This window comes from Sinocyclocheilus grahami, unplaced genomic scaffold, assembly GCF_001515645.1.
Source record: "Sinocyclocheilus grahami isolate Dianchi unplaced genomic scaffold, SAMN03320097.WGS_v1.1 scaffold342.1, whole genome shotgun sequence".
In the NCBI taxonomy this organism is placed as follows: Eukaryota; Metazoa; Chordata; class Actinopteri; order Cypriniformes; family Cyprinidae; genus Sinocyclocheilus; species Sinocyclocheilus grahami.
The window spans coordinates 601,793-628,851 of NW_015505521.1; the positions used below are offsets into that span (position 1 = coordinate 601,793).

The following is a 27,059-nucleotide window of genomic DNA, read 5'->3' on the forward strand; positions in this document are numbered from 1 at the left end:
TATTCAGAATATTATTCCCTATAATGCACAAGTCGTAGTTTTTCAGATTATGCTTTTACTGTTTTTATATACAGTACTGAATCCATATTTGTCATGTTTTATATACTGTACCCACTTAAATTAATTAAACTCTCACACAGTTTGAGATAAATGTATCAAACCAACTGTATAATATTCAGAATATTATTCCCTATAATGCACAAGGCTTGTTTTTTTCAGATTATGCCTTTACTGTTTTTATATACAGTACTGAATCCATATTTTTTATGTTTTATATACTGTACCCACTTAAATTAATTAAACTCTGACACAGTTTGAGATAAAGCTATCAAACCAACTGTAAAATATTCAGAATATTATTCCCTATGATGCACAAGGCTTGTTTTGTTTTCAGATTATGCCTTTACTGTTTTTATATACAGTACTGAATCCATATTTTTTATATGTTTTATATACTGTACCCACCTTAAACTAATTAAACTCTGACACCGTTTGAGATAAAGCTATCAAACGTTTAATGGATTCATACTATTGCATACATTAAAAGTTGTACAATTATTATAAAAAACATTAAATTGTAATTCCAAAAACGGAGCTTTGTGCGATAACAGGTATGTTTTCCCGAACACTTTAGTATTGGTTTTATATTATAATGTCACGTAATTAAATTGTTTAATTAATTTAAATGGTTGATTATTATTTTTTTAATTCCTAGAAATGAAGCCTTGTGCAACATAAAGGGCATATATTTATGTCTATCTGAGTTCGTTTGGGCTCAAAACATAAACGCTGCAAAGAGTTTAATTGGCAAAAAACCCCGAATGCCTAATGAATGTCAAACGTCAAACTAACTCGGTGGGATTTTGAAACGTAGCACATGAACGCTGCAGAGGACTTACGAGGAAATGAGCTTTGAGTTCAGTTCACTATCCGAAGCTAAGCAGAATCTCTCGTTTCATTCGATTTCTTGATTGCTTACAACAGTGTCGTATTCTAAGTTATTTCATGGAAAACGCACGATAGAGTATATGAGAAACAGGAAATGCAGGAAATGACTGACTGTTCACAGCCATCTTTGTGTCTGTGTATTATTTTAATAGTGTAATGTCACTTGGAAAGAAGCAAACTATCCATTCAAACTACCGTCTTTTATCAACCACATCACCATCGAGTTTATATTAGCCTATACGTTTATAGTCTGAACACAGAAAACACACATCTGCTGACAGCACTCTATATGTAACAGCGTTTATTGATAAGCATGTAAGACCGGAGTAGCGTAGCCTACTCACGTTTTGAATTCTCTCTCCATTCGGGTTTTTGCTGTGATCTATGTGATCCAACATCAGGTACAAGGAAAATACCACAACACAGAATATGGCACTGCCACAAACGGTGAACTGCCTGCTGAGCTTCATTTCTCAGACGAGTCCTGTACATTCACATGAAAGGCAAACTTTTAAAGGCTTGAGTCTCGCGAGCGGTGGTCCCGTAGGTGACAGAAGGCAGAAGTGAAAAAGAAAGGTCTTTTCGCCATGAAGAGTTGCGCGGAAGGGGGCAGCTTCTCTGTCTGACCGCGGGGAACTGTCGCGTTGTGTATGCACGGACCGAAATCCACTACGATGTGTCTTCAAAGTTTTGACGATGCGGAAGAGTTTGTGTGATTCAGCAAATTGCGATGGTCAGACAGGCAGCCCTGCCTCCTTCCTGCGCTCACTGTGCTGCTGCTACACACAGAGGAAAAGTGAGTGTAGAGTTGCGCCGCCTAACGAGTGAATAGCCTGCATCTCACACACACACACACACACACACTCTCTCAGGTGAGCCCATACATTTTAGTCAATTTTCTGTTGAGGCTGTCTTTATCTGTAGGGTCGAAAATAATGTGTGTAAAATACATTTAAAAAATCTCTCCCCCTCCACATTAGTTTATTATTTTCCTCCGTCCCAATAAAAACCATTTGACAGGTATTGATATAATTAATAGCCTGCACTGTAGTATATCTAGGCCTATAGAAGTGTAAAAAAAAAATTTAGCAATTTATAACTAAACATGTATTCAGTGTTACTGTGTTACATTTAATGATATTTTTTAAAAAAAATATTAAGATTTAAAATATGAATTAAGGTTTGTTTTTTTTTCAGGCACGCAGGTTAATTTTGAGGTTTTTAGTTATTTTGCTTCCATAAATTATCATCTTTCAAATTAGTGGATTTTCAGATGAAGGTCCAAAATATACACCCACATATATACACAAACCCGATTCCAAAAAAGTTGGGACGCTGTACAAATTGTGAATAAAAACAGAATGCAATGATGTGGAAGTTTCAAATTTCAATATTTTATTCAGAATACAACATAGATGACATATCAAATGATTAAACTGAGAAAATGTATCATTTTAAGGGGGAAATAAGTTGATTTTAAATTTCATGGCATCAACATCTCAAAAAAGTTGGGACAAGGCCATGTTTACCACTGTGTGGCATCCCCTCTTCTTTTTATAACAGTCTGCAAAACAAAAAAAAAGAATAAAAAAAAAAGATATATATATATTCTATTCTTTAAAAAAAACTTGTCCCTTTTAGACTTGCACTCTATTCATTTGCTGCTTGTTTTATTAAAAAAAAAAACTAACTCTAGCTTTCTAATCTTTTTGTATTCTATCTGTTTTCTTTTCATTTAATATACAATTAACAAAAGCAAAAAAAGACCTCTAACTCTAGCTTGCTCTATTCTTTTTCTATTCGATCTGTTTTCTTTCTTTTAATTATGATATTATTTAATAAACCCTTGCTACGTGTACTGCGTTAAGCAAACTGAGACTTGTTATAGCACTTGTATATCATTGCTCTTTTGTTGATTTTGATTGCTTCAATTGTCCTCATTTGTAAGTCGCTTTGTATAAAAGCGTCTGCTAAATGACTAAATGTAAATATATATATAAGAGTTTATTTTCTTACACTCTTATCTATTTGCCTGTGTAAATTTCGATTACAATACATACCTTGGCTTTAAAGGCTGTTTTCTCAAAATGAGTTTCTTCTCATGTACTGAAATCTCCTCTTCAGTAATCTAGAACTTACACCAAGATTTCCAGTCTTTATTCTGAAAGGTTATACAGAAGGGTTTGTTCATAAAACATTTGCCTGATTTGTATAACATCTTGTATAAAATATGCTGATTTAGTTTTTTCTGGCTGTTGACAGTATTTTCAGATTTATGGAGTGGTAAAAGGAGATCCAAAATCCCCTACTTTTAACTCCGTGTCAACAAAATGCTTGGTTTATCCAATGTTCAGATTTCTGTTCTGGACATTTGTGCAATATTTACTCGGTAATGCAAAACAATTATCTTAATATACTTTGATTAATCACCTAATATAGTTAAATGTTTTACCCTATTTACCTGTAGTGTCTTGCCTTAATAAATTATTGATGAATTGATTAATCAAGGGAAATTATATATTGTGCAACATGTTTCCTCTAATTAGTAGGTTCCTAATATGTGGTTTTCAGGCATTTCCAGTCTATCCTAACACTTGTTTATTCCAATGTGTCTCCCTATCTTATCCTATCCTACCCTGCCCCGTCCCGTCCTGTAACATTCCACCCCATCCCATCCCGGCCTGCTTTCTGGTTTCAAGTTGGACTTTAAATTGCACACGTGGTGTTGCAGTTGGCTTACAGCTGCCTAGCTGCACCGATTATAATGCTGCCAATGATGCTCCCAGCTGATTGGCGGGCAGATGTCACGTGACTCTTAAGTTTCGTGGTGACGTTCGCAGAGTTAGTTGTGACACGGGAGGCGTCCAGGAGCACAGGTAACAGGTACTGTCCGTTAACAGACGACACCTTTCCTAAAACAAACATTGTGTGAGTTTTCTGCGTGAAAGTGGAGGAATGAAGGCGTCGGCAGACATTAAAATCCACGCTCTAGAGGCAGTAGCGCTTGGCGACAGACATTAGTTAACGTTAGCTTGTTAGCTGCACTGAATTTGCATCAGGGCCCGTATTCGACTGAATTGATCATGTGTATCATGAGGTTTGTGTGCTTCTTTAGATAATAATCTGAAAACAATTGCATTTATTGTAATGATACATCTCCATGTAACGTGATAAGCATGTGTTAAGCACCTTGAATGCGCGTTGTTTACGGATATGATGCAAACTACATTGACAAAAATAACATGACACTGTTGGGTTATGATCAGGCTGTGCTAAAGAACTGTCGTGATGTTACTCTGAGCAGCATTAGTGTGATCTGTCATGGGTTAGAAAGCTTTCATTCTTTTTAATCCTGGTCCTGGAGTGGCACTGCATTGCACATTTGCGATATTTCCTATATTTAACACCCATGATTCATTAGTAGAGGATTCAAGACCTGAACTGCATGTGTTTAACAAGGGATTGAACCAATGCATAAAAGACTGCTGCATTTTCTGCAGCAAAGATGGAGATTCTTGTTTAGAAGAATTGAATCCTCTTTGTTTTGGGCGTATGTGACACACAACACTGTGCAACATTTGCATGTGTGGATGAAGTGTTTGATTTTGATGTTTCAGGTGTCACACAACAGTGTGTTTTCATTTACTTTGTTCCGTTTAATCATTTAGCCGATGCTTTAATCCGAAGTGACAATTGAGGAACATCACGAGCAATTCATCATACTGGAGTCAATCAAATTCACAGTTCCACAAGGCTGGGTTGCAAGACTAAGTGCAGAAGTCAAAATGCAGAAAAGCGAACAAAAGGATTGATTCATAATAGCATAGCTATAGGAGGTGCTTTTGTTTAATTTAAAAGAATAATTAAACGAGTTAAGTGCCTTTTGTGCAATGACCTCAAAAAGTAGTTGGACACTTAAGGTTTAAGTTTGCAGATTTTTAAGCTTTCGTCATTAGAGTGTCAGTATATGTACGTGAACGATGTGTACTCCTTCTGTTACCTGCACTCAGATAGCCCGTTTATTTGTCATCGGCGGACTTTTGACAGCTTTGGGGCTTTTGTTAAAACTACAAATCAAGCGTTTCATATTTTTTATTCATGGACAGTCAGATCAACACAGTTGTGGGGCCTATTAACTTTGGGAGTCAAAAGTGAATTATTCGGATTTACTTAAAAAAAAAAAATTCTCTGTCAAAAGAACATGCAGCAGCTATTTTTCTCTGTTTTCTCTAGTCATGGAGCACCAGTTTTAGAAAACTACTGCATAGACTACTGAGAGCCCATCTTGTCAGCAGTGAATGACCCTTTTCACACCAAGGACAATATCTGTAATTCTAACTAGAGCTACTGTCTTCACACAGACGAAACTTACTAGAGAAGTGACATAATATACCTCTGTAAATAAATACAAAATAAATTCACGTCTCGCACACTTTAATGCCCTTTGAATGTAGTGTGTACGTTCCCTTGGAACTGAAATCATGGCGGAATTTCATGTGAAGTCCACTTCGCAGGGCACTTATGGTTGACTAAGACAACGCCGGACCGTGAATTTAACCACCCGTAACTCCCGAACCCCGGGGGCTATCGACATGGCAGTGGTCTCATTCGAAAGCGGGCCTCTAGATGTACAATCGATTCGCGTTCGAGAGGGTTCCTCGAGCTGAAGGAATCCCCTGAATTTGGTGCGGATTTGCCGCACCGTTACGGAGATATGCCCGTTCAAAGTTTCAATGGTTTTCCATAGACTTAAGCTTTAAAGTGTTTCATCCAGGTCGCCAGTAGCAAACAATGGAGCGCGCTCTGCTGGACAAACTAAGTAATTACACCATTTCGAGCATTTTATCTGCGTTATATGTTCTGTAAAAAAATATTCGCTATTACCGATATATCGGCGACAGGCTCATATCGGCCGATAATATCGGCAAAACTATATATCGGTCGGGCTCTAATTCTAACTACAGAGTTTTAATAATCATTCTGATTCTTTGAGAATAGGAATGATATAGTTGGAAGAATAATTTTTTTTTTTCAACTGATGACCAATAAAAGCATTAACAGGCAATCAGAATCTATCTGACTTCAAAGAGCTTGAGCATTTAAAGTGGCAGATTACATAACTGCAGTGCACACTTATAATAAACAGAACGTTATCTCGGGTTGGTGTGGACGGCAATATAGTTATGGTTTTATCTTTAGTTATTGTTCATGATGTGAATTTTCTGTTTCTTGTAGGAATGGGTCAAGAAGCAGGCAAGTCTGCGTGGCCCAAACCAGCAGGAGGATACCAGACCATCTCAGGCAGGAGATACGGCCGGAGACATGCGTATATCAGTTTCCGGCCTGTTACAGATAAACAAAGAGTCGCATCCACTGAGGACTGTCAAAACAAGGAGAGGACGAGTAGTCGAAAGGACCCGGCGTTGGGTACGTAGCAGCTGGTGAGGGAAACCCTTAGTGGATGATGAAACTAAAGAGATACTCAACATTAAAGCCCAAGTGTGTAATTTTCTCACCACAAATGTAACAAAAACGGATTTGCAAAATGAATGACTGCTATTGGTTGAAAAACTCATAGTCCCACCCCAAACTCAAGCCAAGCCAATGCCAAACAAACAAGGCAGTGTTTTGAAAGTGCCACTTTTTTTTATAATATTATTATGTTATGTTAAAATTACAAACTTCAGGAAACAAGTCTGGAGTAACTGGAAGTCTTTGAGCAACAAAAGTGGAGGAACGAATTTTGAGATTGAGGTTCTCGTGGTGAATAAATGGCTTTGTAATATTGGGAATGTACAGTAACAGGAGTTTTGAAGAGCTGAAATATGCGTGTGTGGGTTTTTCTGCTTTAGAGTGAAGCATTTATCACCTTTAAAAGGTGTAGACTGAAACCCTGTAGGAGACTATCTATCTTTATTATGCAAATATATACGAGAATGGTGAGGGTGGGTAGAAAGTACTTTTAAATGGTTTTCGGTTTCTGACTGTTAAGGAATGCCCAGGTCTTATTTCACCCCTAAACCAAATGAAAACCGCAACAACATTTGATTAAAATGAATGATTGAATTGATTAAAATCTCATTCTAATTCACTTCAATAAGAAAAATAGACTTGCTAGTATGCTTGCTTCCTTATATACACAAAACAATTGACTTATCCAGTGAAGGAGCAAGAGTGATAGGCCTAACTGAAAAATTTTTCCTCTATAGCATCAAAGAGCAACATTCCTTCAGTGCTTCAGACTATCCTTCCGACGGCATGCACAAATGCAGTGTGCCCAGAGTTAAATGCTGCATCAAATCAGGAGGGACACAACAGGAGGCAGTCATTATTGTGTAGAGTCACAAAAGCACCCTCGAACCATTTCAAGAGACCAAAGAGTGACCAGGTTGTGCCATATGACAGAAAATATTATTCTGGTATGGAAAAAAGTGAACATGCTAGAGTGTGGCCCATCAGTGAAGACCCGAAGCCCAACCCAGAAGCTCTGAGTTACATCAACATTGATGCCTATGAGCCTGACAGTAGCGGCGCTGAAGAGGAGGACTTGTGTTTAAACCCATCTCAGGCTGCTCAGAAGAGACTTGATGGCATTTGTGAACTGGATGGAAATTCACTTGAGGATTCACATCCTAATGTATTTTCAAAAATAAGTAAACATTCAGTGCAAATAGCACCTTCTAAAAGCGCAGCAGACCTTTGCTGTGAGGAACCAGGTTTTGAAAGAACTGTAAAAGCAAATAACAAAGTTAGTCCGTTGTTGGTTGGTGAAGACCAAGCTCCAAAATGTCATGGGGTTACGGCCAGCTCTGCGCCCGCTTCCTATAAAAACACAGGGAAAACCAACCCTGAAGAAACATTTCAGTCCGAAATGGTCGTGAGGCCAAAGATCCGCAAACAGACGAGCGAGACTCACCTTGAAAGGAGGAAACGTTCAGAAAAAGAGGAAGTAAGCCATTTGTCAGGCGCAGCGGTCAGAGACAAGTGTGGCTCAGCACCTCCGGGTTTCCTCACACAAACAAGCCCTGAAAATGAGTCGCTCTTTGACTTTCCACCCATGGCCTTGAGTGACCTCAACTCTGAGGACAGAAAAAATGAGGGTGACGATAACGCCAAAGTAGATGAGGAGGAGGATGATGAGATCTGGGAAGATCTGGAGAAATTTGGAGAAAAATGTGACCCATCTACAAAGGGTGATGAGAGGTACAGTACTGCATGTATTTCCATTTAGTTTAATGAATTGTACAACTTTGTGCATGATAATTATGTATATTGAGGAAAGGTTCAGAAAAAGAGGAAGCAAGCCATTTGTCAGGCTTAGCGGTCAGAAACAAGTGTGGCTCGGCACCTCCGGGTTTCCTCGCACAAACAAGCCCTGAAAATGAGTTCCTCTTTGATTTTCCTCCCATGGCCTTGAGTGACCTCAACTCTGAGGACAGGAAAAATGAGGATGATGATAATGAGATCTGGGAAGATCTGGAGTATTTTGGAGAGAAATGTGACCCATCTACAAAGGGTGATGAAAGGTACAGTATGTATTGCATTTATCTCGATGTGTTAAATTTTTTACAGAATTACTTTGTACAGAATAATTGTATGTGTGTATATATATATATATATAATATATATATAAAGATCTTCTGCTACAGTGCCAGTGGTCAATACAACAGTTGGTGTGATGAGATTCTAGTGGTTATACTATTGCACTTTTCCTAATTGGGGTGCAAATTGATGTCATATCACCCTTTTCATTTTATTTACATGGTAATGGAAGAAAATCTTTAGATGGTATAAACACTACTGTTAAAAAAATGGGGTTGGTAAATTGTTTAATGCTTTTGAAAACGGTCTTTTATGCTCACCAAGGCTACATTTGTTCAATCAAAAATTATAGTACAAACTGTAATGTTGTGAAATATTATTGCAATTTGAAATAACTATTTTCTATTTGAACATATTTTAAAATGTAATTTATTCCTACAATGCAAAGCTGAATTTTCAGCATCATTACCCCAGTCTTCAATGTCATATGATTCTTCAGAAATCATTTTAATATACTGATTTGGTGCTCAAGACATATTTTTTGTTATTATCAATGTGCTACTTAATATTTTTCTCAAAGCTGAGGTACATTTGTTTTTCAGGATTCTTTGAATAGACTGTTCAAAAGAACAGCATCCATTTGAAATAGAAATATTTAGCAATATTATAGACAAATGTTCAGTCTTCACTGTTACTTTTGATCAATTTAATGCGCGTCCTTGCTGAATAAGGGTATGCAAATTGTAATGACCCCAAACGTAATACTTTTGTTGATTTTTTTTAATTAATTTTTTAAATTCTAATAAACAAAAGCACAATATTTGGGTCCCACATTTTGTGCAACCCTGTTACCTATTTTGTGACATTTTAGATATTAGATATTTAGATACTTCTATAGCATTGTGGGAAGTAAATGCACTCTAAGTTTTCTCCATTTTTACATCACATGACCTGCTGAATGTATTCATCAAGCTCAACAATTCAACCCTGTTACAAATGATATTAAAGATACATATTTACATTTTGTAAGTATTTGCACTATTTAATGCTTGTTTGCTTATTTATAGAAAATTACAAAATTGCTAAATATTTTAACTTAAATAGTTAAAGTCAGGTGGTCAAACCTCATTTTCGGAAGGTTAAGCCCCTCTTTTCATGGAACCTTTAAGAAAGAACTAAATTTGAACTGAGTTTCAAGCTCTATTTGATAGCCCATTTAAATAAAAAAATTAAATACAAATCCTCATAATTGAAGTCAAGCATGAGCTTGGGCGTTTACTGTGAATGCTTGATAAGGTATGCACTCAGCAGGAAATGAGCGAGGTGCCAAAGGGGCTCTCAGTGGGTGCTCGTTCCGCATGCTAAGGATCTTCAGCTAAGAGGATTAGATTGACTTTTACGAGGTGGGCTCACGTGTGTTTGTGCGTGTAACCTGCTCTGTGTTCTAAGCAGCAGCTCAGAATTCAGCGAGGGCGAGTGGTCGGCCTCGTGGACATCTGATTCTGGGCTGGAGAAGGAGAGGTGCACAAGTGAAGAAAGCTGGGAGACGCTGCCTGGCATGGATGAGCCGCCTGGCAGCAGTCTGGAGGAAGTGCCTTCTCTCAACCTCGCGTTAGAGTAAGCACACATCCTCTAACAAACTCAAAACCAGTGGTGTCCAAACTCGGTCCTTGAGGGCCGGTGTCCTGCAGAGTTTAGCTCCAACCCTAATCAAACACACGTGAACCAGCTAATCAAGATCTTACTAAGCATGCTAGAAACTTCCAGGCAGGTGTGTTGAGGCAAGTTGGAGCTAAACTCAGCAGGACACCGGCCCTCCAGCACCGAGTTTGGACACCCCTGCTCTAAACACTTTAATAATACTTTGGATAACATTATTACTCCGCTCACATCCCATTGACAAAGACAAGTATTTTTAAGTTTTTTTTTTTTTTTTGATTTATTTTAGATACTGAAGAAAGTTTGGACACCCCTGCTCTAAACACTTTAATAATACTTTGGATAACATTATTACTCCGCTCACATCCCATTGACAAAGACGAGTATTTTTAAGTTTTTTTTTAAAATTTATTTTAGATACTGAAGACTGTGCATTCCCTCTCCCTATCACTTCTTGTCTCTCTGCAACTGTCTTGTATATTTTTGTGGCTTTTCCCCTGTATTCAGCTACAAAAACCTAATTAAACCTAATCATACTCATTACTCAGTATGTTAGTTTTAATAGTAGTAGTTATAAAAGCTCAGTGAGCTGCCTTACTGATCACATTTTTGGGCATCATGGGCATGTATTGAGTTAACTAGGGTCACGCACATATGGCACAAATAAAATGTTGTCTGGGTAGGCCACTTATCTGGACTTGATTAATGCCCATCATTTACTGACAAATGAGTCTGTCTACAGCCGTGGTGTACATATGGAACACAGACACATGTGCTACTGCTATTATTCTGATATCTTTGGTCACCAGGAATAGATTGAAAAGCAATGTCAGGTTAATTTAAATATTTAAAATCCCTATTAACTGCATGAACCTGTATTTTTCTGCTGTGTCTGTGTGTGTGGTGTTCTTCAGGGAGCAGACCCCTCTGGAGGAGGGCGAGATCCCCTGGCTCATGTATAATGAGGACTCGGGCAGCAGCAGTGATGACGATCCTGATGGTGTCAGTCAGTTTGTGCACCCTGGACTCTTTATTCTGGATGGCAACAATAACCTGGAGGATGATTCCAGCATGAGTGAAGACCTGGACACAGAATGGAGGTCAATGAACCTTATAGATCAAATAATAATAATAATTCAATAAGAAAAATAGACTTGCTAGTATGCTTGCTTCCTTATATACACAAAACAATTGACTTATCCAGTGAAGGAGCAAGAGTGATAGGCCTAACTGAAAATTTTTTCCTCTATAGCATCAAAGAGCAACATTCCTTCAGTGCTTCAGACTATCCTTCCGACGGCATGCACAAATGCAGTGTGCCCAGAGTTAAATGCTGCATCAAATCAGGAGGGACACAACAGGAGGCAGTCATTATTGTGTAGAGTCACAAAAGCACCCTCGAACCATTTCAAGAGACCAAAGAGTGACCAGGTTGTGCCATATGACAGAAAATATTATTCTGGTATGGAAAAAAGTGAACATGCTAGAGTGTGGCCCATCAGTGAAGACCCGAAGCCCAACCCAGAAGCTCTGAGTTACATCAACATTGATGCCTATGAGCCTGACAGTAGCGGCGCTGAAGAGGAGGACTTGTGTTTAAACCCATCTCAGGCTGCTCAGAAGAGACTTGATGGCATTTGTGAACTGGATGGAAATTCACTTGAGGATTCACATCCTAATGTATTTTCAAAAATAAGTAAACATTCAGTGCAAATAGCACCTTCTAAAAGCGCAGCAGACCTTTGCTGTGAGGAACCAGGTTTTGAAAGAACTGTAAAAGCAAATAACAAAGTTAGTCCGTTGTTGGTTGGTGAAGACCAAGCTCCAAAATGTCATGGGGTTACGGCCAGCTCTGCGCCCGCTTCCTATAAAAACACAGGGAAAACCAACCCTGAAGAAACATTTCAGTCCGAAATGGTCGTGAGGCCAAAGATCCGCAAACAGACGAGCGAGACTCACCTTGAAATGAGGAAAGGTTCAGAAAAAGAGGAAGCAAGCCATTTGTCAGGCTTAGCGGTCAGAAACAAGTGTGGCTCGGCACCTCCGGGTTTCCTCGCACAAACAAGCCCTGAAAATGAGTTCCTCTTTGATTTTCCTCCCATGGCCTTGAGTGACCTCAACTCTGAGGACAGGAAAAATGAGGATGATGATAATGAGATCTGGGAAGATCTGGAGTATTTTGGAGAGAAATGTGACCCATCTACAAAGGGTGATGAAAGGTACAGTATGTATTGCATTTATCTCGATGTGTTAAATTTTTTACAGAATTACTTTGTACAGAATAATTGTATGTGTGTATATATATATATATATAATATATATATAAAGATCTTCTGCTACAGTGCCAGTGGTCAATACAACAGTTGGTGTGATGAGATTCTAGTGGTTATACTATTGCACTTTTCCTAATTGGGGTGCAAATTGATGTCATATCACCCTTTTCATTTTATTTACATGGTAATGGAAGAAAATCTTTAGATGGTATAAACACTACTGTTAAAAAAATGGGGTTGGTAAATTGTTTAATGCTTTTGAAAACGGTCTTTTATGCTCACCAAGGCTACATTTGTTCAATCAAAAATTATAGTACAAACTGTAATGTTGTGAAATATTATTGCAATTTGAAATAACTATTTTCTATTTGAACATATTTTAAAATGTAATTTATTCCTACAATGCAAAGCTGAATTTTCAGCATCATTACCCCAGTCTTCAATGTCATATGATTCTTCAGAAATCATTTTAATATACTGATTTGGTGCTCAAGACATATTTTTTGTTATTATCAATGTGCTACTTAATATTTTTCTCAAAGCTGAGGTACATTTGTTTTTCAGGATTCTTTGAATAGACTGTTCAAAAGAACAGCATCCATTTGAAATAGAAATATTTAGCAATATTATAGACAAATGTTCAGTCTTCACTGTTACTTTTGATCAATTTAATGCGCGTCCTTGCTGAATAAGGGTATGCAAATTGTAATGACCCCAAACGTAATACTTTTGTTGATTTTTTTAAATTAATTTTTTAAATTCTAATAAACAAAAGCACAATATTTGGGTCCCACATTTTGTGCAACCCTGTTACCTATTTTGTGACATTTTAGATATTAGATATTTAGATACTTCTATAGCATTGTGGGAAGTAAATGCACTCTAAGTTTTCTCCATTTTTACATCACATGACCTGCTGAATGTATTCATCAAGCTCAACAATTCAACCCTGTTACAAATGATATTAAAGATACATATTTACATTTTGTAAGTATTTGCACTATTTAATGCTTGTTTGCTTATTTATAGAAAATTACAAAATTGCTAAATATTTTAACTTAAATAGTTAAAGTCAGGTGGTCAAACCTCATTTTCGGAAGGTTAAGCCCCTCTTTTCATGGAACCTTTAAGAAAGAACTAAATTTGAACTGAGTTTCAAGCTCTATTTGATAGCCCATTTAAATAAAAAAATTAAATACAAATCCTCATAATTGAAGTCAAGCATGAGCTTGGGCGTTTACTGTGAATGCTTGATAAGGTATGCACTCAGCAGGAAATGAGCGAGGTGCCAAAGGGGCTCTCAGTGGGTGCTCGTTCCGCATGCTAAGGATCTTCAGCTAAGAGGATTAGATTGACTTTTACGAGGTGGGCTCACGTGTGTTTGTGCGTGTAACCTGCTCTGTGTTCTAAGCAGCAGCTCAGAATTCAGCGAGGGCGAGTGGTCGGCCTCGTGGACATCTGACTCTGGGCTGGAGAAGGAGAGGTGCACAAGTGAAGAAAGCTGGGAGACGCTGCCTGGCATGGATGAGCCGCCTGGCAGCAGCAGCAGTCTGGAGGAAGTGCCTTCTCTCAACCTCGCGTTAGAGTAAGCACACATCCTCTAACAAACTCAAAACCAGTGGTGTCCAAACTCGGTCCTTGAGGGCCGGTGTCCTGCAGAGTTTAGCTCCAACCCTAATCAAACACACGTGAACCAGCTAATCAAGATCTTACTAAGCATGCTAGAAACTTCCAGGCAGGTGTGTTGAGGCAAGTTGGAGCTAAACTCAGCAGGACACCGGCCCTCCAGCACCGAGTTTGGACACCCCTGCTCTAAACACTTTAATAATACTTTGGATAACATTATTACTCCGCTCACATCCCATTGACAAAGACGAGTATTTTTAAGTTTTTTTTTAAAATTTATTTTAGATACTGAAGACTGTGCATTCCCTCTCCCTATCACTTCTTGTCTCTCTGCAACTGTATTGTATATTTTTGTGGCTTTTCCCCTGTATTCAGCTACAAAAACCTAATTAAACCTAATCATACTCATTACTCAGTATGTTAGTTTTAATAGTAGTAGTTATGAAAGCTCAGTGAGCTGCCTTACTGATCACATTTTTGGGCATCATGGGCATGTATTGAGTTAACTAGGGTCACGCACATATGGCACAAATAAAATGTTGTCTGGGTAGGCCACTTATCTGGACTTGATTAATGCCCATCATTTACTGACAAATGAGTCTGTCTACAGCCGTGGTGTACATATGGAACACAGACACATGTGCTACTGCTATTATTCTGATATCTTTGGTCACCAGGAATAGATTGAAATGCAATGTCAGGTTAATTTAAATATTTAAAATCCCTATTAACTGCATGAACCTGTATTTTTCTGCTGTGTCTGTGTGTGGTGTTCTTCAGGGAGCAGACCCCTCTGGAGGAGGGCGAGATCCCCTGGCTCATGTATAATGAGGACTCGGGCAGCAGCAGTGATGAAGATCCCGATGGTGTCAGTCAGTTTGTGCACCCTGGACTCTTTATTCTGGATGGCAACAATAACCTGGAGGATGATTCCAGCATGAGTGAAGACCTGGACACAGAATGGAGGTCAATAAACCTTATAGATCAAATAATAATAATAATAAAAACAATGTAATGTCATGATATCCTTTAACTCTCACGGAGTAAATCTCATGAAACATGTCAGGAACATGTCCCTATAAAACCCCTATTAAAAAAAATTTTTTAGATTTTTTTTTTTTTTTTTGCGATTGTGATATTTTATTTTCATTCTCATTACCGTAATTCAAGAAAATCATTCTCCGTCTTATTCATGATAGTTTTTATTGTACTCATTTGAATTTATGTAGATTCAACTAATAATAATGCCTTTTTTTTACTGTAATAATACAATCATTACGCATTATAATAATGAGAATTTGAAAGGAAAATGTACTTGTCATAAAAATATATCACTGCCCTAAAAAATAGGCTGCATTTCTTTATTAAAAAATAAAAAATAAATCCAGAATTTTGGGTGAAACATGCCATGTGTTCATGAGATTCACCCCACAGATAAAAGCCAAAAATATTTAAAATGTTGATGAAATGTATTTACTATCATATATTACAATAAGAACTATTTTAATGTGTTGGATGCAACATGACACGCCGACTAAGAGAGAGGCTGTATTTTAAAGGCCTTTGTTTTTCAGGTTCCTGGATGAATTTGGTGATGGTTTTGGGATGGCTCAAGCAATCTCTTACGTGGATCATTCCCAGCTCCTTACTTACATGGCATTAGAGGAGCGTCTTGCTCAGGCTATGGAGGTGAGGGACCTCTGCACTGTTGCATAAACTTGGTTTGCACAACTTGTTGGGGGGGGTGGGGATTGATTGTATGGTTTTCTTTTTTTCTTTTTTTGATCACAATTTAAATTGAGTTTAGAAACATATATACAGTGGGTACGGAAAGTATTCAGACCCCCTTACATTTTTCACTCTTTGTTATATTGCAGCATTGTTTTTCTTTTTTTCCTGCTGAAAATTTTGATTGCGATTTTTTTTTTTTAATTTGTGAGTTTTGAAACATCTATATACAATGGGTATAGAAAAGAATCACTGTTGGAAGGTAAACCTTCTTCCCATTGACAACTTTCTGGCAGAGGGCAGCAGATTTTCCTCAAGAATTTGATGGTATTTTGCCCCATCCATTTTTCCTTCTGTCCTGACAAGTGCTCCAGTCCCTGCTGCAGAGAAACAGCCCATAACAGGATATTACCACCTCCATGCTTTACTGGAGGAATGCTGTTACTTGGATGGTGAGCTGTATTGGATTGGAAGTTTTTTTTCTGACATGTTGGTGTTATCTTTCGCTTGGATGCTATAAAGTCCCTTTCACCCAGAGATTCCTGAAAATACACAGATAATGTGTTCTGTGATTTGTCTCGGGATCGTTTGATTTTGGTTCATTCACACTGCCAGTGGTTTTCCGGAATCTGTGTGTGCATTCACACACATCCTGTAAAGACCCATTACGATGTGACGCGTAATGTTCCACTAAGCTGGCAAACTATCTCTGCTTCAGCGCGGATAGCGAGGAGCTCCCTGATCTCTGCTTCATTACAGTTTACAGTAGAAAAATAATAAAAATATTTCAAATGACAGTACTAATTTATGGCTGTTTTAATTAAAAGTTCGGTAGTTTTACATGTGAAAGTTAAGGAGCCTTTAAAGCTTCTCTTTTGTTTGTAAGTGCTTCTAATTACAAGTATGAGAAGATGGATGGTGCATGTTGCGTTCCTTAATGCATGTTATAACTGACCTAAACTCGGAGCAGATGCAGAGATGGAGTTCGATGGAGAACACCATGCAACGCTTCACTATGAAACACACCGCATATATATATATATATATATATTTATTTTAATTTAATCACAGCCTTTGCCATTTGATAATTGCACTAAGCCATACTGCGATTACGGTTTTATTTAGATTAATCATGCAGCTCTAGCATAAAACATATATTGAAATACTTACCAAACTGAAGGGAGTCTGTATTGCTTCCTTAGTATTGTAATATCGCCGTTTGGGTCACTGTGCAGTCTAACTATATTAGGTTTTGATGTTACCAAGAGTGTTTTAAGAGTCAGATGAGTATTTTTTTTTAATGAAGTATAGCTTCTTTTATACTTCATCTGGACCAATTTAATTAATGGTCATAATTAAATGGAGTCTCAAGATGTCATTTAGTTTAATTATTGTTCATGTCTTAATGAGATGAAAGCGTAGTAGTCTTCCGTAATGTATGCTGCTTTTTCATTAACATAAATATTGTTTACATGAGCAGCTAAGTTATACAAATAAATGATCCATCTTAATTCATCTAAAAAGACAATATTAAGAAATTGGAATCAGTTGCTGACTGATGTTGTTAAACCCCAGCAGACTCCATTGATTTCAGCCAATGAGAGAGCACACTGGCAATGTAAGGCTTAATGTATAATTAACTTGCTTCTATCTTTATCCAGGGGAAATTAAATATGCTAATGTGTTTTGTTGTGTTGCAGGCAGCACTGGCTCATCTGGAGTCTTTAGCTATAGATGTGGAGCAGGCTCATCCCCCCGCCACCGAACAGACCATCGACTGCCTACCCCAGATCACCATGAATGCCGAAAACACTGGTATTACTGCCTTTACTTGTAGCTACATAAAGTGCACAAAATACAAATCTGCAGTCAGCAAGTGTCTTATAGTACTGTATACAGTTTTAATCTGCTCAAACAATGTGATTTCAGACAGACTCTGTGTTTAGTAGAAGATCAGTAAAAACAAATAAGGAATACATTATTTTACGCAGCATTATTTTATGGGGTTTAAGCATACTTTATTATTGGAGAAGTCTGGCATATGTCACCAGAGGGAAGTTGGCTGTTCCAGTGGCAGATCAAGTTTTTGATTGATTAACTTTTTTAATAGAAATTACGCTCAATCAAGCTTTAAAAAAAATCCATGGATGTATCGATTATCATAATATCAATAATCATGCATTTAGAAAGAGTGTGTGTGTATGTATGTATGTATATACAGTGGGTACAGAAAGTATTCAGACCCCCTTAAATTTTTCACTGTTATATTGCAGCCATTTGCTAAAATCATTTAAGTTAATTTTTTCCCCTCATTAATGTACACACAGCACCCCATATTGACAGAAAAACACAGAATTGTTGACATTTTTGCAGATTTATTAAAAAAGAAAAACTGAAGGGCTGTGCTATATGGACAAAAAAAACCTATCGCGATTTTCTTTTATCAATTTTGCCATTTCGATTATAATTATGATTTTGACACACAGACATGCTTTACAGTCATTAATGCATTCAGTGTGAATTTGAAACATAATTCAAATTATGTATTTAACCATTGGATATAGCCATTCAACAATACAGTATTATTGAGTGATTATTTAGAGACAGTGCTGGGCTGCTCCAGAACAGTTTTGTAAACCACTACATGTTCTTAAATGTGACTCAAATATAACAAATACTTGCATGCATGCACAGTTTTAAGGCAGCTTTAATCAACTTTTTAGTAACTTCGTTACTTAACTGATGACATAACTTTGGCATTGCATGCTCGTAGTTTCATTTGCACTTTAATATGAAGTGATATACAGCGCACGCCACTGCATTTGAATGTGCAGTTGTAGAGCACTCTGAAGCTCCTCATCACCTGTACCTTTTCCGCGCTCGTTTGACTCGCGCCTGGCGCTGAGGTAAAGTTGCAGTGCGCGTCTGAAAGGTGACTTGTTTGATGTGATGGTAAAGACGTTCTGCATCTAAATGAACACAGTTCTTGTCGAGAAAAAGAGACCGAAGCAGCAGTTGTGAGTGGGGTGGCCAACCGTAGCTCCGCTCCTGCGTTAATTGCGTTAAACATTTTTAACGTGCTAAACTGAAAAATGTATAGCATGCGTTAACATGCTAATTTTGACACGTACTGTATATGATTTTGAGATATACAGTGGGTACGGAAAGTATTCAGACCCCCTTAAATTTTTATATTTATTAGGGCTGTGCTATATGGACAAAAAAAACCTATCGCGATTCCTTTTATCAATTTTGCCATTTCGATTATCAGTCATTAATGCATTCAGTGTGAATTTGAAACATAATTCAAATTATGTATTTAACCATTGGATATAGCCATTCAACAATACAGTATTATTGAGTGATTATTTAGAGACAGTGCTGGGCTGCTCCAGAACAGTTTTGTAAACCACTACATGTTCTTAAATGTGACTCAAATATAACAAATACTTGCATGCATGCACAATTTTAAGGCAGCTTTAATCAAATTTAGTAACTTCGTTACTTAACTGATGACATAACTTTGGCATTGCATGCTCGTAGTTTCATTTGCACTTTAATATGAAGTGATATACAGCGCACGCCACTGCATTTGAATGTGCAGTTGTAGAGCACTCTGAAGCTCCTCATCACCTGTACCTTTTCCGCGCTCGTTTGACTCGCGCCTGGCGCTGAGGTAAAGTTGCAGTGCGCGTCTGAAAGGTCACTTGTTTGATGTGATGGTAAAGACGTTCTGCATCTAAATGAACACAGTTCTTGTCGAGAAAGAGACAGAAGCAGCAGTTGTGAGTGGGGTGGCCAACCGTGGCTCCGCTCCTGCGTTAATTGCGTTAAATATTTTTAACGTGCTAAACTGAAAAATGTATAGCATGCGTTAACATGCTAATTTTGACACGTACTGTATATGATTTTGAGATATATATATGGCTTTATGAGCAATGTCAAATGGGCAATTTCTGAGTTTGAGGACATGAGCAGCTATTAATTGACCCTTTGCAAAGACCCGCCCCCTTAGTTATTGTTACTATGTATGTCAAGCCATGGCGCTCTCACGCCACACTTCATGTTTTCACAAAAATACATCTCAGAGGTCACTGACAAAGCACCGACAGACAAGACCGAGCAGGTTACTTTTGGTATGAAAAAATTTTAGGCGCTTTCCATTACAGATTTGCGCAAAACTTTGGCGATATTTTCTGAATGTCGATAAAGTATTGTGAAATGACGGCGTTTCCATTAACCAATGTTATGTGGCTAAAACGTAACCTTTTGCTCTCGCGATAAGTCATGGCAACGGATTTTGGTGTGATTTTGACGGATTTTGGCTATATTTATTCAAAGGCGGCGTATGCGTGTATCTTTACAGAAGCAGCACAGAGAGCCGCTTCAGAAACGTGCGTCGCGCGGCGTATTTTCAATTCGCAATTTAAATTTGCACAATTTGAAGGGTAATGGACCGTATCAGAGCCACACTACTAGGCACGTTTCCATTACCCTTCAAATTACGCAAATTGAAATTGCTAATTGAAAATACGCCTAATGGAAACGCGTCAATTTCGCAAAAACGTCCATATATCGCAAAAAAGTTTACGCTCGCATGAGGTGGTTTTTCAGGCAATGCGATAAAGGAAAAATTTGCAAAACTGCAATAGAAATGGCTTTTTCGCATTTACAGGTCACATGGCGTATGTAAAAAGTCATATGATCGTTCTTCAATGATCGTTATTCTTCAATAACCTCCAAGAAACAATTCATAAGTGGCCGTGCTCCAGGGGCTTTCTCTACCATTAATGCTTAGACAATTTACACTGCACACGTCTGCGGTGTAGTGTGGCTCTGATACGGTCACTGAAGCTGATTGCGGCCACTCAATGCTTGTGTTAATGGTTTTTATACAGTCTATGGTTTATTCCAGCCGCGCCACGTACGTTTCTCTTTGCTGCTTCTGTAAAGATACAAGCATAAGCTGCCTTTGAATAAATATAGCCAGAATCCCACCAAAATCCATTGCCATGACTTATCGCGAGAGGCAAAGGGTTATGTTTAAGTCTCATAACATTGGTTAATGGAAACACCGTCATTTCGCAATACTTTTTTATCGACATTTATAAAATATCGCCAAAGTTTTGCGCAAATCTGTAATGGAAACGCGCCTACTGCACCGCAGATTTGTGCCGTGTAAATTGTCTAAGCATTAATAGTAGGGAAAAGCCCCTTATACTGGAGCGTGGCCACTTATGAAGTGTTTCTTGGAGGTTATAGTACATTGAAGAATGATCATATGACTTTTTACATACGCCATGTGACCTGTAAATGCAAAAAAAGTTGTTTCCATTGCAGTTTTGCGAATTATTTCTTTTTCGCATTGCCTGAAAAACCACCTCATGCGAGCGTGTAAACTTGTTTTGCGATATATGGGCGTTTCCATTAGGCGTATTTTCAATTCGCAATTTCAATTTGCGCAATTTGAAGGGTAATGGAAACGCGCCTAATGTCTCCCCTTTCAAATTTGGTCATTTAAGAAATTCAAACAACAAATACAGGTTTGTAACTGATTGCTGTAGTGCCTCAGTTCAAGCAGCACGTGAATCGATCATCTCTTCCTCTTTACTAGTTACAGCACGAATTAACATCAGAAGGTATCTTGTTTCAACTTCAGAAAGACGTCAGTGCACGCCATTTCAAGTCCACTGATGTTAATCTACTCTCCTGTCTGGTTTGTCAGACAAAATGTCAGATTCTGCATTATGATTAGTCAGAACGCCTGTCAATCAAACTCCTGGGGAAGGGTCAATTCCAACACTACATACAGCTTTACATTGTAAGTGTTCATAACAGGTCAGAACAGACATGAACATTTAAGAATACAGCAATTGTATACACTACTGTATAACACAGTGAACTGATATTACAGTCAAGAGGGATATTAAAGCCTCTATAGGAGTGGTATGAACAGGGTGTGAGTTTACATGGTTGTACTATTTACATAATTTGCCTTCCTGTTTCTCAGTTTTGGGAAATTGTAGTGTGTGTGTGTGAGACACACTGACAGACACTGAAACCAAACTCATCACCTCTAAGTGATTAACTTGAAATACTTTGTGTACTCGTTTTTTAGTGCAATACGAGCACCAGATGAGAAATATTTTTCACAAAACTCAACACACGGGATGAATGCCAGGAAAATTATGCTCTCACACTAATGCCCACTTCAACTTTATGGCCTGAGTGCATTTGGGGCGATAAATCTGCTTTGGAAAGCATAAAATGACTTCAGTTTCAGCCCTAATGACTGAAATGAATAATTTGATGTGTGCGTGACTGGATCAAGACATGTTTAAATATTTGGATTGGTGTCATAGGTTTACAAGCTGAACCTTTTGCATGCATTCACATGCACACTCTCTTTGGTTCTGCAGAGCAGGAGCAGTGCTGTGCCATCTGCTGTTGTGAATATGTCAAAGATGAGATTGCAACCCAGCTGCCGTGCCGCCACATGTTCCATAAACTCTGTGTCACTCTCTGGCTCAGAAAGGTAATGCTGTTTTTCTTGGAGGTTGTGAAAGAGACAAAAAAAATTAAATGGTTATTTCACCCAAAAATTAACATTCTGTCATCATTTTCCTCCCATTTTAATTCCTACTTGTTTGATTTTCGTTAATTTAGAACGTGAATAAAGAAACTCAATATTCTCTCATTGTTTTTGTGCATCCATTGAAAGTCCATGCAACCAAAACTTTGACGCATTAGAAAGTCCAAAAAGACTGTATTGTAAAGGTAATCCATATGCATCCAAGTCTTTTGAATAGTCATTATCATTTTATATAATGAAGAGATTCAATTTAGGTATTTCTATAAACTTTTAAGTATATAATTTATTTATCTACACACAAATTGAGCTCATCATTTATGGTGAACATGGAAGCTTAATGCACGACACAAATGCATGTCAGGCAAGCACGTTTGAGCTTTCGATGACCATATATGGCTGCGTTTACACTTGGCATTAACATGCGACCTGTATCCGGATGTTGTCTACATACACATTGAAAAGACAAGTGTAAACGTGCTTCTGATCGGAATGTTATCCGATCAGTGTGTCCTGGTCCAGAGGTAGGTGGAGGACGCATTGTGATCGGATCTCAGTGTAATGTAAATGCAATCCAGCCATCTTGTCTGCATTCGCAGGTGGATGTCACGCAAAACCCCGCCCCCTCTCTCACGAACTGTCGGAAGAAATGTTTCTTTTTACTGTTTCCACAACGGAATATATCCACCTTATTAATAACTGCAGCCTCCTCATCCTCCTAATTTTTTGGGATTTGTAAAATGTCCCGCGACTGAAAATGGTTTTCAAAAGAAAACCCACCACTTCAGGTCGACTTTGCACCGCAGACTTATTTAAATATTGCGCGGGAAATACAGATCCGATCGAGAAGTCAGTTGATGTTACCAAGTGTAAACGTGCCGTGTCTTGATTGACTGATGATCCGATCTGCTTGATCAGATCACTGTGATCACATGTTAATGCCAAGTGTAAACGCAGCCTATGATTCTATGGGGCTGTTTACACCTGGTCACTTCATGCATTTTGTCTGATCGGATGGCCATCCGATCGTGAAAAGGCCAGGTGTAAATGCCTTCCGAAACGCATTTGAGACTGATATAAATCCGATCGCTCAAACCACTTCAGGAGGTGGTCTGGGCCGCATTCCAGACGAAACTGGACAAGTGTAAATGCATCTAGTTGTTGAAACTACATACGCAAATTTTTCTCCTCCCAAAATGTTAAAATAATAAACGTGTGAGAGCGTCAGATATGACTACGCTAATGCAACACGCATCACAGTGGACGAGTAGCTGAGTATCGCTTCAGCAAGCCGACGTGCAAACTGCCGCGAATTAAAGTAAGACGCAGACGGTCAACACACAATCATCTTCATTAAAAGTAGTAAGACAAACTTATCTTTCCAGTGCTGATGCCGCGCGCTCTCCTATTGCTGTCTTTGATCTTGAAATTAGCTGATAATTAATCAAATGCAGCACTTATCTTTTGATTTTTTTGACGTGAACTCCGTTCAATTTAAATATAGCGTGGGAATTGAAGATCGTATTATTCATTTTGCGATGACACATTTATGTGGCCAAGTGTAAATGGAAACGTTTGAACAAATCCGATAGATATCCAATCAGCGAAAACGCATGAAATGACCAGGTGTAAACAGGCCCTATGCAATATTTTATGTTTACGTGTCTTTATGAAGATTTTGAAGCATCAAAGTTTTGGCTACATGGGGCCAAATTTACTAACAGCTTGTGCCAGCGCAAACCCTATTTTTGCATTAAAAACTACTGTCAGAATTTACTAAAGACACAGGGAAAATTAGCAATGAAAGGGCAGACAGTTATTTTTGTGGCTGACCTTATTGCATATGCATTTGTAGGAGTTTCCCTTTCAGACGAGAACGTCTCACAAAAAATGTCCGCCTAATTCATTTGTTCTTAACCTTGTTCTAATGTTAATAAATGGAGTATGTGAAATGTGCAGTAATTTGCATAAAACACACCCAACTCTTCTCCATATAAGGCCTTCCTGCACAAGCTTTCCTTTACAGCCTTGTATTTGTCTTGTACTTTATCTATTTATGTATGTATGTATCGGTCTGTCTATCCGTGTATGTATCTATCTACAGTGGGGAAAAAAAGTATTTAGTCCGCAACCAATTGTGCAAGTTCTCCCACTTAAAAAGATGAGAGAGGCCTGTAATTTTCATCATAGGTATACCTCAACTATGAGAGACAAAATGAGAAAAAGAATCCAGAAAATCACATTGTAGGATTTTTAAAGAATTTATTTGCAAATTATGGTGGAAAATAAGTATTTGGTCAATAACAAAATTTCATCTCAATACTTTGTTATATACCCTTTGTTGGCAATGACAGAGGTCAAACGTTTTCTGTAAGTCTTCACAAGGTTTTCACACACTGTTGCTGGTATTTTGGCCCATTCCTCCATGCAGATCTCCTCTAGAGCACACAAGCCTGATTTACGAAGATTTGCGGTAGTCAGTTTTACTGGTAATTGCACTATTATTTAACGCCCATTATGGAAATGATCTGTCTGTGTTCTTTAATTCACACATTCAGTAATCACCCGCAGAACTTTCCACTCCCATCTTCCACTGCTAATTTGCTTTTAGTAAATCTAGCCCATGGACTTCAATGGATGAATGGTAGTCTTTCAGGTTTCATTAAAAATATCGTAGTTTGTGTTTTCGACAGTCTTATGGGTTTGGAAAAACATGATTGTGAGTAAATGATGACAGAATTTTTTTTGTGAACTGTTCCTTTAAGAGCAGAAGTTTATAATGACCTTTATATGTACCGAATACTTTCTTTTCATGATTTTCAGTCTGGCACATGTCCAGTGTGTCGCCACGTTCTGACCCCGGCAGTGACTGAACCTGCGTCTTTAAATTCTGAACAAGAAACACTGCCATCCAGTCACAGTGCGTCTGGGGGAACGTGTTGAACGGCAGTCGTACACCCATCTAAACATCCCGCAAAGAAATATTTCAATAATAAATCATCAGTCTCACAAGGAAATGGCAAGCAGCGGCCTGAACTAGCATTCGGATTCCATTGAACCTAGTGACTTGTGCTGCAATTCATGGCCCAAACGTGGCGAACAAACTTATTTTCTAAGAAAATATGAATACGTATATATTCACAGGAAGCATATTTATTCATGTTTCAATTAAAATGTTTTTGTACATCCTGGCTAAACATAATTACATGTCTTTAACTTTTCATGTCAAGTTAAACTCCAATGCAATCCCTCAATAAAAGCTCACATTTGGTTCAAGTAATGATTTCTTTGATCAATTCAGAGTGGCTTCCACCCTGAACTCTAGATATCCATTCAAAGGTAATTCAGCCGCATTGTAACTTCCAGATTTAAGCGCATGTAGCTGGATATGAATGATAATTGCAGTGCGATATATATTTCACTGTGGCTCACAAACATATTTGTATAAATCATCCCAATGATGGCCGCTGAATAGGTTGTTTTCACAAAAGCACCTTCGGGAGCAATATAATTTCCAGAAGACTGCGTGCGAGAGGCTCACAGTCTGAACTGGAAAATATGATGGTGGGGGACTGCAAATATGAAATGGCTTTGTGCCGTTTATTGCTAAGGCAGTTGGCATGTATTCAATGTCGTGTTATTTAGAGGCGGCAGCTTGTATCTGTGGAGGAAAGTATCACTGCAGAATAATACTCTGAGAACGGTGCAGGTGTGCAGCCACCCAAATCACGTATTATTGTGGACTCTATTTACTGGAATCTGGCAAACCAAAGATCATTTATGTATATTTGAAAGACACCGTTAACATGACTCTCAAGATTTTTATATATAAACCTTCCAGCAGATTTCATTGGCTGAATGATCAGTGAGACAAACCGTACTGAACAGCTGTAGGCACTTTCCACAAATAGGGTGTCAGGTGGTAAACCAAGTTTAACAATAAAACACAATGGGTCTTATTCACTAATAATTATGTGGATTATTCACATTTATATGCACAGAACGTCTCACAAAAAATTTCCGCCTAATTCATTTGTTCTTAACCTTGTTCTAATGTTAATAAATAGAGTATGTGAAATGTGCAGTAATTTGCATAAAACACACCCAACTCTTCTCCATATAAGGCCTTCCTGCACAAGCTTTCCTTTACAGCCTTGTATTTGTCTTGTACTTTATCTATCTATGTATGTATGTATCGGTCTGTGTATGTATCTATCTACTGTATGTCTGTCTGTGTCTCCGTCTCTATCTGTCTGTCTCCATCTCATTGTCTGTGTCTCCGTCTCTCTATCTGTCTCTCTGTGTCTCCGTCTGTCTGTCTCTGTGTCTCCGTCTGTCTGTCTCTATCTGTCTGTCTCTGTCTCTCTATCTATCTGTCTGTCTGTCTCCGTCTCTCTATCTGTCTGTCTGTCTCCGTCTGTCTGTCTCTATCTGTCTGTCTGTCTCCGTCTCTCTCTCTGTCTGTCTGTCTCCATCTCTCTATCTGTCTCCCTGTCTCCATCTCTCTATCTGTCTCCGTCTCTCTATCTGTCTGTCTGTCTCCATCTCTCTATCTGTCTCCGTCTCTCTATCTGTCTGTCTGTCTCCATCTCTCTATCTGTCTCCGTCTCTCTATCTGTCTGTCTGTCTCCATCTCTCTATCTGTCTCCGTCTCTCTATCTGTCTGTCTGTCTCCATCTCTCTATCTGTCTCCG

At 38.2% G+C, this 27,059-nt stretch overlaps 2 protein-coding genes across 3 annotated transcripts in view; one reads left to right on the forward strand and one right to left on the reverse strand.

Annotated features, from left to right (window-relative positions):
* The window catches only part of LOC107603169 (alpha-mannosidase 2-like), a 67,626-nt gene extending 65,904 nt beyond the window's left edge, over positions 1-1,722 (reverse strand). The window contains exon 1 of the mRNA XM_016295884.1: positions 1,293-1,722. Within this exon, the coding sequence (XP_016151370.1) occupies positions 1,293-1,418 (126 nt within the window). The 5' untranslated portion in view covers positions 1,419-1,722. The remainder of the gene's footprint in view (positions 1-1,292) is intronic.
* A 2,007-nt stretch (positions 1,723-3,729) lies between these two features.
* LOC107603188 (E3 ubiquitin-protein ligase Praja-2-like) lies at positions 3,730-26,082 on the forward strand. 2 transcript variants are annotated; one of them, XM_016295915.1, is made up of 9 exons: positions 3,730-3,824; positions 6,184-6,375; positions 7,158-8,151; positions 13,840-14,007; positions 14,829-15,014; positions 15,623-15,737; positions 17,477-17,591; positions 22,196-22,311; positions 25,189-26,081. In XM_016295915.1, exons 2-9 carry the CDS (start codon positions 6,186-6,188, stop codon positions 25,306-25,308), a joined length of 2,004 nt encoding a protein of 667 aa, XP_016151401.1. In that variant the 5' UTR covers positions 3,730-3,824; positions 6,184-6,185; the 3' UTR covers positions 25,309-26,081. The 2 variants fall into 2 exon arrangements, with proteins under 2 accessions (XP_016151401.1, XP_016151402.1); XM_016295916.1 differs by having other exon boundaries at positions 3,738-3,831; positions 25,189-26,082.
* The last annotated feature ends 977 nt before the right edge of the window (positions 26,083-27,059 follow it).